The 21,480-nt window shown below is 40.5% G+C and overlaps 1 protein-coding gene across 1 annotated transcript in view; it reads left to right on the top strand.

The window, feature by feature from the left end:
* Window positions 1–21,480, top strand: part of MEGF10 (multiple EGF like domains 10) — a 269,700-nt gene that overhangs the window by 193,965 nt on the left and 54,255 nt on the right. Inside the window, exons 8-9 of the mRNA XM_057736130.1 lie at window positions 17,321–17,567; window positions 19,054–19,174. Of these exons, the coding sequence (XP_057592113.1) occupies window positions 17,321–17,567; window positions 19,054–19,174 (368 nt within the window). The remainder of the gene's footprint in view (window positions 1–17,320; window positions 17,568–19,053; window positions 19,175–21,480) is intronic.

Here is a 21,480-nt window from a genome sequence, read left to right as displayed (position 1 = left end):
AATGCAAACAAACAAACAAAAAAAATTTAGTGCTGAGAGACAATAAAGTGATAACTGGTCTAGTCCACTCCTTTGGTTATAACTCCTCTGTGTACCTTTCTACACATATTTGAATTCTTGTACGGCAACAAAACAACTCTGCATTTTCATCTAATAAAATACAGCCTGCTATCTTACAGGTTAAGACGTTCTCACTGTTTTCCCAAAATGAGGAGTTGCAAGTCCCAACAGTCATGGTATCCATTGCTGGTTATATTAATTTTTCCTGAAATTCTGATGAAGTTCCATTGGATATTTTGTTACCTAAATACTAAGATTATCTTCCACCAACTTTTATTTTATATGAAACAAAATAAAAATGCAAAGAAAGAAGGAAAAAAGAAAATAGCTTCTACAAATAAACACATAGATGTAACAAGCAAAGAGAAACTACAGGCCTCTTTTCTGATATTAGTCACAGGCTATACTTGTATATATGCCCTCCTTCTTCCGCATTTCATATTTCTCCCTTCTCAGCCCAAACCTCAGCTGCTTAGGTTCTTTACCTGAAGGAGTGACTGAAACCTCAGTTCCTGAGTTCTCTTTTGTCCTGCCTTTTTTTTGGTTGTTAACACTTTCCATTAACCTTTACTACTGGGCTCGGAAGTAACAAGAGGTACCACACAGAATCCCTTGGGTTCCAGACATAGTTCAGCTTTCCTCATTGTGTAGCAGCAGCCCAATTTCCCCTTGATAATCAGCATCAATCATTCCAGCCAGAAGAGTAACTCCTTTTATTTACATTATGAGTCTAAAATAACTAGATGGCAATAAATTGATAACTGTCGCACATAGCTCTCTCTCCATATATTTTTTCCTTCCCAATATACATGGGAGATTAAGAGTCTGACAGGTACCTTCACAAGCACAAATTTAAAAAGGTTGCCCTTGGAGATTAAGTATGACTGTTTACCTTGTCAGTGGATGGACGGATTCCTGTATGTGGTATACAATCATTGTTCCTGGGTCTCAATGTATTTTCTGTATGAAAAACCAGGTGTGTTAGAGAACTGAAAAAACTTTGTTTGCTTGGAGTGAAGTCATGATTTATTTGACTAGAGTCAGGCATATTGCTTCTTTTTAAATTTGATTAAATGATTTTTTTAAAAAAGCATGCATGTATTTTACTTTTATCGGCATCCTAATGTATATCCTAGCCTATGTAACATCAATCTATCTTACCTCCATTTCTTTCTTTCCTCCTATTTCCTGTTCTCTCTCTGTTCCTCCCCCATCAATATCTCTTGTCTGTTCATCAATCCTGTATTTCTCTTCCTCCCTCACTGGATTATAAACAACTCCTGGAGGGCAGAGGCTGTGTGTTGTTAATCTCTCCAGCCTCCACTGTGCCTGGCATGTGGCTGGAGCACAGTAAATGTTTGTTTCATTTAATGAGATTGATTGTATAATTCTGAGAAGGTCATTCATGTGTTTATGGTGTGAACTTTCATTTATTACTGTGTGCAAGGAACTGTACTGGATGCAGAGGATAGAGAAACTGATGAGAAGCAGTTGCTGGTCTCACAGAGCTCAAAGACTGGAGAAAAGTAGACAGACGTGTAAATGTGTCATCCCAAGGAAGAGAACAGCCTCAGGAGAAGAGGTGGATGGAGGAAGCTAGAAATGGTGGTGGGTAAAGCAGTGAGAGGATTTCCAGGTGGACTAGAAAGAAGGGCCTAATGCAGTGTTGGGGACAGAAAGCAGACTGCTGTGGGGTGAAGGGTGATGCAAAGATGCCAAAGCATAGACTCATCTTCCAGAAACTTAGCTGAGAAGTCAACAAGGAGGAGCAAAGAAATAGGGAGTTAGTAAAAGACAAATGTAGGCTCAAGAGGAAGTTTTGTGTTTGTTTGTTTGCTTTTGATTGTGTTTTAAGGTGTGAGAGACGGAGAGGATGGTGAAAGAAAAAAGGGAGAGTCTGGAGATTGAATTGAGAGGTCATTTAATTGAGGGAACATGGCTCCTGAGAAGACAGATGGGATCCTGACACTGATGGAAGGATGAGCATGAAGTACTTCCCATTCCCAATAGAACAAGGGAGGAAAGAGTGGCTAGTAGGACGTTGATAGGTTTCTGGACTCAGGAGCTCGTGAGCAGTGGGGAGGAGGATCTGAGTGAGTTCATATTTGATGACCTATCTTCTCTTGGTAAACTGGGGAAGAGAGAATCTGCTGCTACCAAGGGGAGCAGAAGCTGGGCATGTTGACTATGATGGCAGCAATAGTTCTCTATTGAGCGCTTAGTATGTGCCAAGCATCATTGCAAGGACTTTACAGGAAATACCTCATTTAATGCTCCACAGATGAGATGGTTACAATTTTTGTTCCTATTTTACGGATGAGAAAATGGAGGCACAGAAAAATTAAGTGTGTTGCCTAAGTTTATACTTGTGGTAAATAGTGGAGCCAGACTCGCATCTCATTCAGAGACAGTAACTTTAAACACAAGGGTATGGTGCCTCCTGAAGTGGGAAAAGAGGTTTAGTGAAAGTGACAAGGGTCCGTGACACTCAGGGTAGTGAGAGTAGGGGGCAGGGGCGACACCACCGGACAAAATAGCACAACAAAGTTCCTGAGAGATGTTGAGGGCACACTAACATGTCTTTTAAAACGACACCGATTTGGTTGGATGCACGTGTAATTTGTAATTTCCTCATTTGTAACATTAAGACTGTTGAGCCAGATTATATTTATGATCCCTTTCAAACCTATGGTTCTGTGTGGGATTTACTCTCATAAATATGTGTCTGCAATCCCTGAGATCTTTGTTTTGGAAACCCTTTAAATCCTTTGTATGAGTAGCAATAACACATTTGTTCGCTCAACCCATATAATTCTATTTATGATTTTCTAAAAGTCTATAGAGAAATTTATTTCTCCTCTGGCACATCCAAAAACACATGGAGAGTCCTAAATCAGCCAGAAGCCAGCAAATAGTTTTCAAATGCTTGTTCCCCAGGCTTTTGACATTGGTAGCAAGTAGAAGCAAAAAATGGAAATTAATTTTGGCCTAGAAAATCCAAACTGGAATTTGTTTAGTCACCAATAGCATTTCTGGTTAAATGTACTTGGAAGTAGTGAAAATATGCCTAGGAGGCCAGACTAGCTCAAATAATTTCAGATACAACATTAAGAACACTGATAACCTTTTAGGTAAAGCAAGCATGCTATGCTGCTTGGAGTAAGTAATAAGAATTTGCCTGCAGGATATTCGAATGGGGGAATCCATTTGAAGGGTATTACAAGCCAGAAATTGTAAGGCACAGAAAGCTGACTTGTTCACCAGCAAGGTCTGCTGGAAAGGTCTATTGACTGGATACAATAGAGGATCAATGTTGTCTGGGGAGAGAAGACACTGGAGCCCAGTCCTCAAGGCAAGTTGTTAACATACCCACCACACTGTCAGAATTACTTTAGAAATCATGTTGATGGAGCAGCAAGAAAAAGAGTGGATCATCTGGGTTCACTGGTGTGGGGGCCAGCCACTAATGACAGGTGGGAAGGACTGAGCTTGGGATGAATGGTTCGTCAGAACTGCCCAAAGGCAATTTCACTGATGGACTGCCTGCATATCTTGATAGAGGTCACACACACAGAAACTGCTGATTTTGCCTTTGTGAAATGTCTGAAACCTGGGCTGTTGTAGGTTACTCTCTGGAGGGGCAATCTCCTCCACCGCCACCCACCCAGCTCCCTGTTGGAACTAAATGGCAGTAGACTTAGTGGCTCTCCATTCTGAGCTGTTTTTATGCCTCACTTTCCTTATACTTAAAATAAGGTTCAAAGTATCTATGTCATATGCTCATGAGAATTAAATGACACACTCCCTGTTCAGTACTCAGCACTCAGCACTGTGCCTGTGGCATGATAACAGCTCAGTAAATGGTACTTACAATTTCTTGTGTGAGAAACGTGCCTTCCACCAGACTTCCCATCAGATTAGCCTACGGACTGGAGAATGGATGGGGCAGCTTTTTGTAGACATCTCATTTCGCCCTGCAGGCCACACCCTTCTTGACTAGGAGCCTCTCTTTGTCCACAGTTGCTTGCCAGGGGGCTCCCCAGACAGAGCTTTGGTGCAGTTTTTGCATTATTCCCAACCTCTGACCATGAATGTCCTCAGCAGAGGAATTCATGTCTGGTTTATATTGCTCCGGGCACAGTGAAAACACTATAGATGTTTACATTACTCATGCTATTTGGTTCACAAGCTATAAAGACAAAGGCTGGGCTGTCATTTTGTTTAACTCCGCTCCATTCATTGATTTTTTTTTCCTTTTTTTTTCTCTTAACTTTGTGTAATCTCCCTCTACATCTGCTTATCAGAAAATCTTTGTTCAACCTCAAAATATAAGGTAATCTAACCTTTTCCTACCCTCTACTGCTGCCACTTGGATTCAAGCCACCGTCGTCTCTTAATTGGTGATCAATATAGTCTCCCTACTGTTGCATCTACTTGAGCCCCACCCGAGTCAGGTCTTTGTATTGATGCCAGAGTGATCTTATAAAAATGCTGCTCCCCTTCCCCAGAGTCCCCAGTATTTGCCATTATAGTTAGAATAAATGCCAAAGCCCTAACGTGATCCACCAAGCCCTGTTCGATTGATCCCTCCCTGCTTTCCTGGCCCCTTCTCATCCCACTGCTCACTCAGGGTACCACACTGTTCAGCCTCTGCCTCCCTTTCTTGGAACACAATAGTTTCATTTCTGCCTCTGCACTTGGTATTTCCTCTGCCTAGAATATTCTCCTCCCTGGAACTTTACATGGTTGGCTTCTTTAGGTCAATGAACTTTCAACCCAAGTGTCACCACCAGGAGAGGCTTTCCCTGTCTCTGTATATAAAGAATATTCTCCCATAACTATCTATTAATCTTCTTTTTAACTTTTTTTTATGGCACCATTTGAAAATACTTCGTTGACTTTTGTTTTGTTTTGTCTGTATTCCCCTCCAGGATAGAAGGCCCATAGAAATTTGAATTTTGTGTGTTTTATTCACTGCTGCCCTAGCTAATTTATTCACCTAATGTCTAGCACAGTGCTGGGCACCCAGTGATTCTCATTAAATACTTGTGGAAGGAGGGAATGAAGGCATAAATGTCCCAGAAGCAGTAATGGATATAAACATGGGATATGAGTGATGAGTTAGACTCTGCCTCTTCTTTCAAATGCTTTCAGTTTAATAGAGGGATTGGAAGTCCATCTGCAAATGTATAGGCAAAACATCTGCAGAAGTCAAGGAGGAGGTGCTCAAAGGTCTCCTAGAGAAAGGGCATGACCTAAAGTCCTTCCTTCAGTGGCCTGAAGGGAGCTCAGGCTCCAGTGGCATCAGGATTCACCTTGGCTGTGTGCAGTGCAGGCTCATCCATGCTTGGTGAATTCCCATAAACTAGCAGCTGAAATAAGATTGTAGAAGCCAGGAAAAATGGACTAGGTATGGTTTCCATAAACTTTGAAGAAACTGTGTATGTAGATACCTCCTGACCCTCAAAGGAGGAAAAATTGTAGTATAGGCACCAAGGTTATTACTCATATGGTGGTGTGATTTCTGAAATGGTGGCCCCATGAGTAAGAAACATATTTGAAAGTCAGCTCTTATTTGAATGGAGAATGATTAACAATTTTGTCATCTAAACTTTAGCATATTACTTCTCAAGGTGGAAATTTTGTATGATAATATAGAACTTAGCTATTAATTTGTACCAAAATGGAGTATGAATAATAAGAAAGTAAGAAAAAAATTCAGACTACAAATTATTTCAAATCACATAGCAACCATATTCTGATGGTGGTAATGTGCTTCTTGGCTGTTCTGTGCAGAGTGAAGTGATAAAATCTATTAGGTGGTCCTGTAGCCTCACTTGTTACTTTACCTGTAAAATCAAGTAGGCTAATACCTGATTTTAGTAAAGCCATGTACATTTCCTCTCATAAGGTTATGCTGTTAATTGGCTAAAATTAAGTGCTCTGGTTTAATATACAGTCCAGTATCTTTCATGACTATATCAAATTTCTTATTGTTTGTTATTGTGTCAAAGATTTTTTTTTAAATACTTGAAAATTTCCTCAAGGCAGATGAGAAAAATATAAAACAAAATTTTTTTTTCCTTCTTTGGTCAAAATATCTTTTAATTCATTGACAACCTAGTTGACTTTAAAAAGTTTGAATATTTGCACATATATGTTAGAGCAAAGTAATCATGTTTGACATGTATAAAATTAATAAAGGGTAGAAAGTAATAAATAAGTGCCTTGCCTTTGGGCCATAAATAAATGGTGTCATAAAATTCTGTGAAAACCTAATGGTTTCACTACTCACTATTCTTGTACAAAGTGAATAGAAGTAACTTCCAAAGAAAGTTTAAATTTTAATGGAATTGATTTGAACTTGACCTTGGTATATAGCTGTGAGGTTTTGTTCATATATTAAAGAAAAGCACCTTTTTCCTTACAAATAAAAATAGCTTCATGTTGTAAAGTTAGTATTACACAAACCAGATTTATCCATGCGGTAAATTAGTTCTTAGAATAATTAGACTGCATCAAAGTTAAACAATTCTTTAAGACAAGACACCATAAGCAGAGTTAAAAGAGAAAGAAGAGAATGGAGAAAGATTTTTGCAACGTATAAAACAAATGATAAGTATATAGGATATGTAAAGAACTCCCACAAATCAGTAAGAAAAAAAACCTCTCAACTTTAGATTAGGCAGAAGATATGATAAGGTAATTCAAGGCAAGGAAACCTGATTGGCTAATAAGCATATGAGAATATATTTGTCTTTGTAATAACTGAGGAAGTGCATCATAAAAGAACACGATGTCATTTTTGACCATCTGATTGGCAAAAGTCTAGAAGTCTGACAATATCAAGTGTTAATGAAGATATAAAAGGAAGCTTCCACACACTGCTCAGGAAGGTAAATTGGCAGAGTAACTTTAGCGAGCAGTTTGGCTGTCTCTAGAGTAAAATTTTAATTTGTGTACACCACACGATTCAGTAATTTTATTTTTCCTTCTTCATAATTTGTCTGTATACCTTGGAGAAACCTTTGCATACATGTATAGGGGATATAGTCTTTGCATCTTTGTCACAGTGAAAATTTGAAGACAAGTAAAAATGGCCTTGAATATGAGAAAAGATAGATTTATTGGATGCTGTGAATACAATATAATACTGTGTAGCCGTTCATTCCTATAAACTTCTATATAATAATACACTATATTAGCAGATGTATCAATATTAGTAGATCTCAATATCATAATATTGGGTGAAAAAAGCAAAATGCACAGTTATATATACATTTTACTGTGAAACTAATAAATTCATAAAATAACGTAATATGTTCTTTCTGGACACACAAACAGGCTAAAATGATACACATTAAAATCATGACAGTTGTTCCCTCTGGGGTAGGAGTAGGGAAAGAACTGAAAACCAGGTACATAGAAGATAAAAGGGACTTTAACTGTAACGTGTTATTTCTTGCATTAAGTGATTAAGCAGATGTGATGCAATGCTCACAACAGTTAATTCTAGGTTGTGGGTACATGGGGCCTTTGCTGTAGTAGGACTTGTCTTCTGTGGTTAATTTTCTTTTTTTCTTTTTTTTACTCAAGAAAACTCCTAAATTTTTCGGACCATCCTGTTAGCATTGAGGGTTTGGGGCCTGGTTTTCCTTACTGTCGGGTTTTAAGCAAATTATTTAAGGCTTCCGCCTTTTGGCCTCTGACGTCAAGAAGAAGATAATAAGGACTTGCACAGTGGTGGTCCTAAGTACGCACCCTTCAGTGCTTACCTCTAGCCCACCTCTGCTGGAAGCCTTCTCCCCTCCCTGCTCTCCTCTGCCCAGAGGCGCAGTGGGCGTAAGTCCTCTGTGTTTCTCCAGCGTCCTGTGCACTGCAAGGCTTAGCACATTCTTTTCTGATAAGTCTCATGTGGGCCAGTCTCCTCCAATAGATAAAGAAATCTTAGCTATAGGACGGGTCTTAGCAATAGCAAGTGCTCAACAAACAACTCAGTAGCCACCATAGCTGCTTACTTAGTACATTTTAAATGAAAGAATAAATGAGCAAAAGAGTGAAAATATGGCAAGACTTTATAAAGCAAGATATCCTGTAATGGCTCCTGAGGCCGTTATTATTCTTTTGACCTCAGTGAATAAATGTTATCCCCCCAAATCCCTTACTTAATCCCAGCCTACAATTCGTATCCTTGAGATTTCCCTGCACTGTGAATAGAGTCATCAATACGCTCTCGTTGAGACAGCAACATTTATACTTAGACACATTAAAGAATAAACATTTCACGCCCTTTTTTCTGGTTCATCATTTGGGATAAGCATACACTGAAGTTATAAAATGACAGTTCATGCTTCAAAAATTCATTTAATAAACATCTTTTTAGAGAAGAATAAATGTTCTCTCTCAGCCACTGAATAATATTAATATAAACAGCGCTGGGTGGTTGTCCACAGTGATTGCTGGCACTCTGTCAGCTCTCCAGCCGGCTTTTTGACATGTGAAGGACGTGAGGTTTTAGTGCTTTCAGAGGATCTGGAAAATACATTTTTATTGTTCTTCTTCATGGATGGAGAAGCTTTACAAACTTGTTTTATTTTTAAAGCACTTGATGTTTTGAATGAGGATCTTTTCTTCTAAGTTAACAAAAGGAATGACACACCATAGCCTTTTTAGCTTGAGGCGCAAGGAGTGAAGTCACAGGGAGATAAAAGACCCTGAGAGAACCAAGGCTTGGGAAGAAATGGTGTATATTTCAGGAAGAATCATGTTTTTCTATCCTTTGAGAGGGCAGAAAATTACTTTGGTCTCTTCTGAAAGCCACTCACTCTGTAGAGATATTTTCTTGAAAGTGATCTGTTTGTGCTTCATCTGTGTATGACAATATGAGGGGGTGAATTTTCTTCCCTATTAATTTCTCTCATAATCACAGATTTTCCTATGTTTAAACTCAATGGAGAACATCACGAAACTCCATGTAAAAATATGTTTTTAAGTCCATGTAGCTGACTGAGGTAACCTAATAGGTGCTTGACATTTAGATGTTTAAGGGCACTTATAGTCTTAGTTACTTCAAACAGCAACGCTGGTGAGGGTAGTTATGTATTATAAATGTATGCAATTTCCCTATGATATACATGAGTTCCAAGATAAAATACGTTATCGCACTGTAATTTTCCGGTAGAGATGCATCCACAAAGTTCTTGAACCCCATGTAGTTCTACAATTTTACCTCTTAGATCCCAGAGGTATTAAATCAAGGCAAAACAAAAACAAAAACAGGAAACAAAAAAACAGACTACTCAGTTCATCTCAGGTTTCTCTAGACCTAACACAAGCACACAGAATTGGGCCCTTTTGTTTTTCTCTATAATTCAGAACCAATTGCTTTAAAAAAGCATCTTATACTTCAAAATGTGTTTCAAGGCTGTTTCTGTGGTCTTAGTGGGTATAGATGACCCGGGGAAAAATCAAGTCCTGGAACTGATGCCATCTAATATGGCAGATTCTCCAGATTTTATTCGTCGCCATCTACTCCTTTATGCTATGGGGTTACTAAGAAGTTCACATATTTGTTTCTTAGTTTATCCTTTTACATTTCTGGACTCCACGTATGAGCCTGCACCTCTGGACCCAATCATCAGGAAGTGAGAAATTTCTAAGTCCAGTTTTTAGCGGACAGTTAAGAATAGGATGTAAATTAACACTGAGTTTCATCCCAGGCCTGCACTTTTTCCAGTTAGCTTTATAAAAATGGATGAAAAGGGTGATACCAGGGCTTGTTTTTAACTTTATGGAGTTACTGGGCAATTTGTTTTTGGAATTCACATTGTGAGAACCAAGTTGTCCTCTTTGGCATGAATGATTCATGCAAGACAAACAAATAATACAAACCAACGACAGGCCTGTTATTTCAGCCTCATATACAGCTGCAGGATGTTTTTCTAGGGATGGGACATTCCACTGTGCCAACCACAGAATGAAATTTCTGCTGCTTCCACATCTGTGCTCTGTTATACATAGCAACAAGTGCTTTTGATGTAATTAGTACATTTCACTATCCCCATTTTACGAAAAGAAAATTACGTATAATAAAGGTCAGGGACTTGCTCACGTTTCCATGGCTACGAAGTAGCAGTGTCCCCACTAAGGTCCAGGCCTGTCTAATGCTGAGTGATTGTACCCCCTCCTTGAGCCAGATAGTGGTTGATGAATTTTGTGACAAGGTGAACTTGATGGTAAACATCATTCCTTTCTCTAAGGGAAAAATGATTTCATCTTTTTTTTTTTTTTTTTTTTTTTTGCTGAGGGAGTCCTTTGGATGAGACAGTGTATTAATGTGCTCTTTTTCCTTCCTCTGGAGTATCTCTCCATTTGGCATTTCTCTGTATCTCCAATTGTTCTCCTTTCCTTATTCTTGGTCTACACAAAGACAAGAGATTTACTAAAAGCATCTCTCATTTGTTCCAAGATTTTTCCTAATGCTTTGTTTTTGTCGATACCTGTGTGGCTGTGGACGTGTGGGAACATTCCTTATCAAACCTTTCTGATGAACCTGCTGCTAACACTTTGAAGCCTGGGAACTGTCGTTCTAGGCAAACAAGAATTACTTCTCAAACATCTGTGAGACTTGTTCTAGAATGTTCCCCGTTGAGAAGCATGCAGACGCTTGTAATGAGCACTGATATCAGATCTTGTCATTGATGAGCTTTGCTCACTTGGGATGGTCTGTAGGGTGTGCTGAAGATGGCAGCGATAGAGGCGTTGGTGGATTTGGGTTGAACCCTTGCTTTTGCCACTTGGATGCTAATTGACCTTGAGCAAACTATCATCTGAGTCCGTTTTGCATGTGAAATGTTAGAGTTATTATACCTATCTCATTGAGTTACTGTGAGGGTAAAATAAAGTAGCTGCATAATGCTGACACAGGTTGGAAACTCAGTGTATCTTGGAAACTATTCTCTCTCTCCCTGTCCTTTGTGTGGAAAACTGGACTGAGGGCTGGAAGTGAGTTAGGAGAGGAGCCTGCACCTAGAGGTCTGATGATGGTTTTACAGGTTTCTCTACTTGTCCGAGTTAGTCATCCTGCCCTCTGTGCACGATCCCTTTCATTCACTCACCAAATACATCTCGAGAGCCAGCCTCGTGCCAGGTAGTATGCCGGCCTGGTTTTCAGGTTAGAGCACTCCTTAGCAGGCCAGCTTATGGCATCAGTACTGTTTTCACAGTGAGCTTACTGCCCTTTCTGTTTGCACAGAATCATGGTCAACTTACAGAAGCTCTTCAGATCTGACCATCTCCTTAATTTTATTTTCTCCTTGAGAAATGCCCTTATGTTCTCAAGCCTGAGATAATTTCCTATTTTCAGTGCCCCTAAATATTGAGTCACTGGCTGACCCCATGGGCTTGCTCAGTGAAAGGTCTTATCATTGGCTGCTTTGCCTTGATGGATCCTATTAGATAAAAAACATAGTTGTGGGATGTTATGTTTAACTAAAATGCTAATTTCACTACTTCAGGAGCAGAATGGCCTTGTGAAAAGTACTCGGACTTTTGTTTGCAGACAAACTTGGGTTTGAATACTGATGCCACAGTCCAGTGTTTTTGGACATTTTACCTAAATGTTTTCATCCTAAATATCCTCTGTGTGCTAAAGGTGATAATGATACCCACCTTGGAGAGAGGTGTGTAAAGCGTGGAGCACAGAACATAGTACAATATAAGTGCTCAGCAGATCGAACTATTTAAAAATGTAACTTTTTGCTTGCTTTTCTCCTCCCACCAAAAGGATACATTCAATCGCAGAAAATGTAGAAAATCTAGTTAATCCAAATAAATAAAAGAAAAATCATGCATTGTCTTAAGACCCAGAGTTACCCAGTGGTCCCATTGGACCACAGAGTCTTTCAATATCTGTCTCTCTGTCTCTGTGTCTTTCTCATTCTCCCTCTTCTCCTCCCTTCCCCACGTATTAGGTTCAACTATATAGAATTGCTGATATTGGGCCATTTTTTACCTAAATTAATGGCAATTTCATTTAGTTTATTCTAATCTGTTGCTAAAATTGGATCATGTGGTACATATTTTTAATCTACTTTTTACAGTTACAATATTACAAACATCTTTCAAGTTCATTAAATATTCTTCTATAATACCACTTTTAATTGATGCATGGTATTCCAGTGTATGATTATACCAAATTTTTTATCACCAGTCGTCTATTGCTAGAAAATTATAATAGGTTGTTTCTATTTGTTGTTGTTGTCGTTGTTATAAACAGTGCTGGGGTAAGCATCCTTTTGGCTTTGGAGGGGGTAGAATAGAGTGGTTTAGAATCCAAACAGGAGGTCTGTTCTTCACCTCTTTTTACCTGTATAGCTTTAAGCACATCACCTGGATCTCAGTTTCTTCTTCTATAAATTAGGGGTAACTGTCGTCTCTGCTTCACAGGGACACTGTGCTCATTCCTCTATCTCAGATGCTTAGAACAGCATCTGTGGGCACAGTGTAAGTGTTACTAATGAGTCAACTATTGTGAATTATTATTGTCTTTACACACCTATGTGTGTTTCTTTTGGAAAAATCCCCAAAGAGAAATTTATGCCTAGAGGGTTCTTGATGCCCTTTCCCAGACTAACCTCTAAACTGGATGTGGTTTCTGCTCTCCCATAATAGTGCATAAGAGGGCTGGTTTTCCTGAAAAGGGAGAGATTATCAACCTCGCTGGTGGATCAGTCTCATCATCATTATTACACTACTTCATGACTCAGGTGCACAGTTTTTCACAGCTTAATATCTCGGAATCAGAATGCTTCTCACCATCATTGTCAGCCAGGTGACTGCCAGGACGTGGTTGTATGAAACCTTCTGTTGACAACTGCTAAGATCTAGAATGGTGGCCATGTGTCTTAACACCTATGAAGTTCAATTTTATTTGAGAGATATGAAACAAGGCAAACATATATAAAACTGTGATCTAAGTGCAAAGATAATGTCATGGAAAATATATAATGCCTTTTTCAGAAAGCATCTCCGATTGGGTCTGTAAAATGCACCTGAAGCACAGAGGTTTCTGAGCTGAGCTTGGCAGGCTGGGGAGGACTGATGGAGGGAGAGGACATGTCTAATATCTCTCTCCTCTGCTTATTTCTATACTTTTTGTTGTGCACACAGCTAAGAAAGATGACAGTGGCCATGGTACACTACACAATAGTGTAGAAGCCCGAGAGGGCATTCCTGGATGTTTGTCATGTAAAAGGCTTTTGGCCATTGCATGTATCATTCTTTCTGAATGTAATACCCCCTGCAACCTCCCTTTCCTTGCAGTTCCCCTTTTCCCTGTGTACAAATCCTCCACCCTTTACCTAAACACGGCACCCTCTGCCTTTAGGTCTCAGCTTAGACATCATTTTATCAGGGAAGCCTTTCCCAACTCACCAACACTGGTTAAGTGTCATCCCTGTGTGTTCCGTTATACCCAGTCCGTATCTTTACTTTACTACTTATCACAGGGTATTCTTTTGCCTAGGAACTTGATGCCTTGCCATTAAACTATAAGCTTGTAGAAGCATTAGCTTTATTGTTCCTGTTTGAAGTCAAGGCCTGATACAATGGCTGGTACAAGGCGGGTACTTAAGAGATATCACTTGAGTCAATTTCAGTCCCCAGCCCTTGAGTGTGACCTGTGGTCAAGTTACAGCCATTTGGGCTCCAGGGTGAGTCCACTGTCTTGAGAGGAGCCAGTGCTTTGCTAAGTTGTCCCTAAGAGTTGTAGCATGGACTGTATACTCCTGACATTACACAGTAGTTTAAAATCCCTTTTATTTCCAACTTATTATGAGAGCCTCTTAGAGTAAGCTGTCTGTGCTGAGACCCTCATTAAGCTGTCTCCTGAAACATCTGCATGAATCTGGGCACATGACATTTGATAGCTGTTCGCACAATGAGACCTGAAACCAGAAGCTGAAAAGGAGGCATCATTCCCTTATTAGCACCTGGGTTCTTTTCAATTGAATCTGAAACAAAATTTTGTTCATTTACCTTTTCCCATTAGAATATTAAAGCTATTTCCATGTTAACTACATTAAAAAAATTTTTTTTACTGTATTGAAGTATAGTTGATTTACAGTGTTGTGCTAATTTCTGCTGTACCGCACAATGACTCAGTTGTACATATTACATTTTTAAAAAAGTTGTCAGTGGGAGTAACCAACCCAGTCCCTTTTTCTTGAGGAGTGAAATACTTGCCCCTTGAAATATGAGTGAGGTATTAACTAAAAGATGTCAGATGACTTGAGTTCAGACTCTTTCCAAACTGTCTTTCTAAATACAGTACTTGAATTCAGGATAATTGGTCAAGCTTGGCACTAAACATAAGGAACAAATTCTGCCTCTTGTCTAGACAGTCAACATACTCTTGTATTTGTAGTAATCAGGGAAGAAAGCTGGCTTTTGTGTGATAAACTGTGTAACTCACTGGTATACATTTAAAAGTGGGTGTGTTGTAGCAGTTAAATATGACAAATGAAGAAAGGAAAGGAAGTCACATTGACGCCTACATTCAAGCCAGGCTTCTGTATCTTGCTTGTGTTACTTCCTGTGTATTTGTCTGTAGGCTTCTGTATGTGGACTTTCCTCCCAGCAGAGTCCATGTTGGTGCTTAGTGTTCACGTTGTGAGGCCCATGTATCAGTGGCTTTTTAGGGAAATACAACCCCAAGGGGAGAAGCTGTCACTTCAAAGCATGCCACAGTGCTTAGATATAGGCAGGAAATTAACCATGTCCGCACGATAATATTTCTTTAAAAGCCTGAAACCCTTTCTTTAATGCTGATAGTTATCAATTTCTGCTATAAACTCGTTTCTCCCATGAGGAGATATCTTAAGGGTTTTTTGTTTTTGTTTTTTTATCTAATCCCAAGAAAATAGAACTGGTCTCTGCCTGACTGCTGTGCTGGGAGAGCAGCTGTTGAATGGGATGTGCAAATAAATGGGATATGAAGGAGAGGACAGACCAGTTCTGTCCCCTCAATGCTTGTCTTCTTCCTACCACTCTCCTCTTGTTGTAAAATATACTTTATAAAACGTTCATGCAGCAGCCCACTCTTACCTCAGTATCACAGTGAGGGAAAAGAACTCAACCCATCGTGATTTTTTTAAAATGCTTTTGGCATGATCTTGATGTCCTTATTATTAGCTACATTGTCTTTTTGTGTGTCAATCAATTAATCCCTCACTGTACATAGGAAGAATGGATCTTTAATACCTGAGGCTCCCAGAAGCTGAGAGGGATATGGACATTTTGGAGAGGATTCAGCAAAGAAAATGAGAGAAATTGATTAAACTTTTTAAAAATACCTAAATGTATTGAAGTTGTAGTATTTAGCATCGCAAAGAGCAGTGCCAAGGACGTATTCATGTTTAAGGAATAAAATCATTTATAATATAAAGAACAGTGATGCACAGGATTGACTATACTGTGAAGAGGAGGGGGGGAAGATCAAATTATAGGATAATGGATTTGACTTACATGGAATGAAGATATTCCTTATCCTTAGGACTGATGAACCGGAGAACAAGTTATAAAGGACTATGTAATTTACTTTGGGGGGCCTTCAAAACAGGATCGGTTCTTCTCCAACTGGGATAGCTGAGAGGAGTAAAAGGAACATATCATGTGAGAATAGATCTTAGGTTGAAAGAATTAAAATTGAAAAAATAAAAAACAACTTTGTCCATATCCATGGGCAATAAAAGAAATTACTCACATGAGTAACACTAATTGTTAGCTGAAATCTCATCTTGGAACTACCACCTAATCTTATTTTGTGAAAGAAGATTGTGAGTCCTTAGGTAATTGCTTTCTTGATCTGCTTTAGGTTTGATAATTCTCTCATTGCTTTTAATCGTGTTAAAGTATGTTTATTAAAGTACTAATGAGACCAAAGCCATACTGATTAAAAACAGAATTATTCATTTAAACCTTTTGATATTATGAAATGAAAGGTAGGTTCTAATATTGGAAGATGAATCCTGCATGTCTAATAAGTTGTTTGCTGTGTGCCTAGTTTTGTTTTTTTCAATAGTTTATTTCAGATCTGTTGATGTTACAAAATTGTTATGAAATGAAACTTTATTTTTTTATCATAAAAGCAATTTATCCTAAGAGCTCTAGGCAGGGTGCTACTTCCCTATTGATTTTTATAGCATCTAATTAATAAATGCACGGCTGGCTAGGCAGTGCATATTATGAGTAGGTTTTGCTTATTGTCACCCTTTATAAATTTTAAAATGTTTGCGATTGAGGTTTTTTCCTTCTCTGCTCTCTTTTCCCTGTTCATTGACTTGAATCACGGCCATTCTTCCTTTTCTTTGGAACTGCATTTTAAAATCTGTCTTTTAAATGGTTTTTCTGCTTTTGTCTTACCTGGTTTCATGTACTTCTTATCTTTTTATGTGCTGTCCATTTTCAGTTTCAGGTTTGTTGTATTTTTAAAATGTCAGTGACTTTAAACATTTTGGTCAATTTTTTTCCAGTCTTTTCTAGTTACCTCCCAATCGCACATGTTTTGATTATCCTGAAAGCACGTCAGCAGTTTCCCTTTCGAGAGCTCAGCGCATACCTGTAGCAAGGCCGGCCCACTCCTCAGTAGACTCGCCTCTTTGTCCCTCTGATCACTGCCTAAGGCCAGGCCCCCTCACTGATCCCCTGACTACCATGCTTCTTGCCCCCTCTCCTGCCTCTCCTTGTCAGCTCCTTCTTGTGCTTTCCTCATGCTGTAGCCAGCTGATGTTAGTAGAAGGCAAATCTCCATTGTCCCTTAAAATCCTTTACTACTGACCTCTTGTCCACCAGATGCAATCCAAACTTCTTGCTGTGCATAAAAACCCCTGCATAAGCTGATCATTCCCACCTGCCTGGCCAGCCTCCTCTCTCCCCACAATTGCTCACACCCTCCCCTAGCCAGTGACCCTGGCCACATCAGAGGCAACACTCCAGGTGCAGGGAACAGGCTGAGCATAGGCATGCAGTTGAACAGTATAGTGATTCTTGAGCAGTGGAGGATAGAAAGTGGTCCACTGCTGAGCACCAGTGAAATATTGCCATGGGTGGGTTCCTGAGCTCTGCTGCTTGGTTGAGGAATGGTAATGAAGGGGTCATCAAGCCACTCTCTCCAAAGGGAGAGGAAAGCTGGTGCTGAAGAGCTTGCCATTACCCACACCTGTTCTCTGATGCCCTCCACTGTTTCTTTCCCCAACCTTAGCCTGCGATGGTGATCACTGGGGGCCTCACTGCAGCAGCCGGTGCCAGTGCAAAAATGGAGCTCTGTGCAACCCCATCACGGGGGCTTGCCACTGCGCTGCGGGCTTCCGGGGCTGGCGCTGCGAGGAGCGCTGTGAGCAGGGCACCTATGGTAACGACTGTCACCAGAGATGCCAGTGCCAGAACGGAGCTACTTGTGATCATGTCACGGGGGAGTGCCGCTGCCCACCCGGATACACTGGAGCCTTGTAAGTGACGTGCTGCTGAGCGGCGTGGCAGAGCGCACCCGCCCTCTGTTCACGCTGCTGCTGGCATCATACTCCTGCACTCTGTTTCTGGTGCTGCCTGGAGGGTTACTGAGGGGACAGGACCCCAGGCCCAGGTGCAGAGATGAGCAGTGATGGCCATGAGGTGCCCCTGCTGTTTGCTGTTGAGCATCAGGGCCTCAGAGCCAGCTTCCGTGCCTTCCTGTGGCAGAGCAGAGACAGAGGGCCAGGATGTGGTGCTGAATGACAATATGTGGGTTTGTTGGGGCAGATTTGGGTTCCGCTTTGAAACTCCCTCAATTGCATTCATTTTACACTGCTAGCTGTTAACGGTCCATGTTGTTCTGCTCTTTGTGGCAGTTAATTAGCTGGATAAAGCTGGGTGGGTTCAGTGCCTTAGAGAAGAAGGAAGGTGAAAGATGTTAGAAATAGTCCATGATCAAAGGTTAGCTGGGTTATTTAATGCCCATAGATATGTATGCTGCTTTGTGAGTATAAAAGTACATGTGTCACATCTGTGTAGGATATTTGCACACAGATAGTTTTATTCTTTCTGGAGAACACTGAAGCAATTACTTAATCTCTGCTACTTTATTTTGTGGGAACGGCACTCTTCAATTTGCTTGTATTAGCAAACAGACTAAGAGGCAGAATTTGCCAAAAAAAAAGTAGGAGATAAAAAAAATCTTGTTCCCTTACTGAGAAAATTACACTTGTAAATCACAGAACTAAAACTTGAAAAAGTGTGGCTGATTAGGTAAATACTTCCTGCTGACAGTGTTAGGGCTGTAAAGTAGAGCTAAAGAAAAAGTTGCATTAGCGGAAAAAGCCCTGATTTTCAGAAGAATTGGGTGAGCATCTCAGACTGTTTAATTGTTACTACTGCTTTTATGGGTCTTTATCAAGGCCACAGTTAACTAGGGCTTTGGGAAACTTGGAACAATTTCACAGGAGAGTAAAAAAAGACAATTAAAGGCTTAGAGGAGAAGGTGTGTTCATACAGTATGGGGAGCTCGTCATTTTGAAGAAGAGAATGCTGAAAACTGAGTATGAAGAACATGTACACTAATTGGGTGATGTGCAGATGTTCCAGTCTCCTTTGAGGTTAGAACAAACACACCAAGTAGACTTCCAGTGTAACCCATGGACTTTGTAAGTTACATGGAAAGTTCCTGTCAAGGAGTGTGTGGCCAGCAAGAGTCATCCTTGGTGCTCTCTGATAGGACAGATTTTCCTCCAATTGAAATGGTTTCATTAGAAAATATCCCAAAATAATGGGAAGGACTAGGTGACCCCTCAAAGACCCTTCCAGCCAATATGATTGATGCTCTCGATGTTACTGAAATGAACAATATTGAAGAGAGAAAGCTTCTCTCTTTTAGGGCCCTGGGTGCTGCTTTGTCTGTGAACCTAAGGGTTGTGTGGTTGGGTAAACCTTGGTGTCCTTTGTCACATGTTAATCCCTCAGCTGTGAGGACCTTTGTCCCCCTGGCAAGCACGGGCCGCAGTGCGAGCAGAGATGCCCCTGCCAAAATGGAGGCGTTTGTCATCACGTCACTGGAGAATGCTCTTGTCCTTCTGGCTGGCTGGTAAGCTCCCTGTCCCCCCAAAAAAACCCCCCTGTTCCAGGATACTCGAGTGAAATGCATCTGGAGGGCTTTAGGACAAACGAAAGTTTCCTTTATGGTTAAAGATTCCTAAATTGGAAATACCTGACCATTGCAAAGCTGGAATTTTTCAGTTCAGAGAAGGCAGAAGGTGATTAAATCCTGAACTTGAAGTGTATTAAGGGTCCTCATGGAAAAGGTAGTAGGCCACCTGTCCTGCCTTTCCCCTCGGGATGTACAAGAGAAGTATCTTGCCTTACACATGACAGCAAGAGCTGTGAAACACTGCAGGTATTTAAATAAGCACTTTCATAATTATGTTCTATGGATCATTATTGTTCTTTGGGAACATTATTCTCAACAGGTTAAGTGTTACGTGAAAAAGTTACTCGGTCGTGTGAATCTGGAGACACACTGAGGTAAACCAAGTTTTCCAAGTATTGCAGAAGTTCTCAGAGCCTTTCGTGTGATAATCTCAGAGGAAGCTGTACCTCACCACACTTCCTAAACTTTGACTGTGATTCTCTTTCTTTACGTAGTGACTCACAGGCTTAATGTAATATGGAATACACAATATCAAAGCTGGTTTACTAAGCAGATTACTCTGAAATCAGGAAATAATATTGGTTCGTATTTCTCTGAGTTGGTTCGTGTGTACGTCTGCTTGAAGGCAGCAGAGTGAATGGCTAGTGTCCGTTTCCTTCATTAACATACAGAAAATAAAAGAACAGTTTGCTTCGTGATTGCCTTCATCTCCATGGACTGTAGTGAAGCTGCTCTTGCAGGCGTACGAGTGACTTAATCGCCAGATCCAGTCACAGCTCCTCTGCTCTCACTCTGCCTCACTTCTCCAAAGCTTGTCACCCTGTTGCCCATCCACCTCCCTTTCCTGATGTTTTTTCCCTCCACTTCTTTGATACTCCTCTTTCCAACCTCTCTTACTAAAGATCTCTTTTCCTAATTCCCCTTCTTTTACGTGCCGCTTTCTTACAGTATTTCCTTGATTCCAGTCTTTTCTCACTATAAGACTTTCCTGGAAAGCTGATTAAGATCCGTGGCGTTAACAGTCATCTGCTGATTTTCCCAAACCTTGACTTTCTCTCACCTGACACATACAGATGTGTATTTGACACTATGTTGTTCGACACCCCAGTCTAGATGCCTAAAGACGTGAAGCCCCCATCTGCCTGAGCTATGCCTAGGCTGGAGTCTTAGGAGCCAGACATGGGATGGGACTGGTCTGGGATTGCCCTTGTTGTAGGCGTGGCGCAAAGGAGAGCCTGAGTCCACTTCCCGGTGAGAATCATGGGAAGTAAGGTTGAATTCAAGATATTAAGACCACTAGGACAAGTGGAAAAGAAATATCAGACCCAAGGCGAGACTTTGAAATGGGAAGTGGGCAAGACAAGGAGGCAGAGCCTGGGGCAACTCCATGAAGCAATGGAGTCAGCGCAAGGGGGCCTTTTATTGAGTGCCTGATGGCGAGGAGAACAGGGGAGCTACTGAGCTGGAAGCAGACCCACCAGCGTCAGTGTTCATAGAACCAAATTAGTCATACACCTAGTCCTTTCTTAAGGCAATTCCTTTTTTACCTTTTTTATCTTCGTTAAAACCAGAACTTCTCTCTTAGTTGCCCAAGGTAGAGATGCTGAATTATCTTTGACTCCTTCTCTTATTTCTTTTATCCAATCTTTTGCCAATGCTGGGCATTACTTGGTCCTTGGCAAGGGATGGATTTTTCTGGGGTAGCAGAGTGTCCGGGGAACTCTGTGTTCTTTGGATGAGGAGCTATGGGCAAGTTACTCCTAGGATTTTTGTGTAGACATTGTCTGTAGAGTTGCCTCATCTTGAGACTGAAGCTTTCTTCTTCTTCTGAGTCGGGGTGGTCATGATGTGGGGTGTTGGTAACCACAAGTTGGGACCATGAGTCCCAGAAGGTGGGAAGATGGCCCTCTGCATCAGCCTGGTGGAGCCTCCCCTGTACTCTGCACCCCTACCTCGAAGGATGTTTCTTACTAAATGTTTCAGGCCAGTTTTCTCTGTGTGTAACTGAGCTTCCAACTTACACTTCTCTTTACAACATTTTCTGTGTGCAATCATCCTAGGTGCTTCTCATAGGTGAATATATATTCCTATTACACATATACATGTATGTGTTTCACCTGAGAGAAATAATGTCCTACTTAAAGCAATGTGCTCACATTAATCCTTATTTATAAACAATATTTTAACAGCATCTCTGAAGCTTGTGTGGGCCCATTGCAAAACGTGAGTTGTTAGTCCCTGAG

This window comes from Hippopotamus amphibius, chromosome 1 (assembly GCF_030028045.1).
Source record: "Hippopotamus amphibius kiboko isolate mHipAmp2 chromosome 1, mHipAmp2.hap2, whole genome shotgun sequence".
NCBI classification, from domain to species: domain Eukaryota; kingdom Metazoa; phylum Chordata; class Mammalia; order Artiodactyla; family Hippopotamidae; genus Hippopotamus; species Hippopotamus amphibius.
The sequence above is the reverse complement of the archived record's forward strand: the minus strand, read 5'-3'. Positions and strand labels throughout refer to the sequence as shown.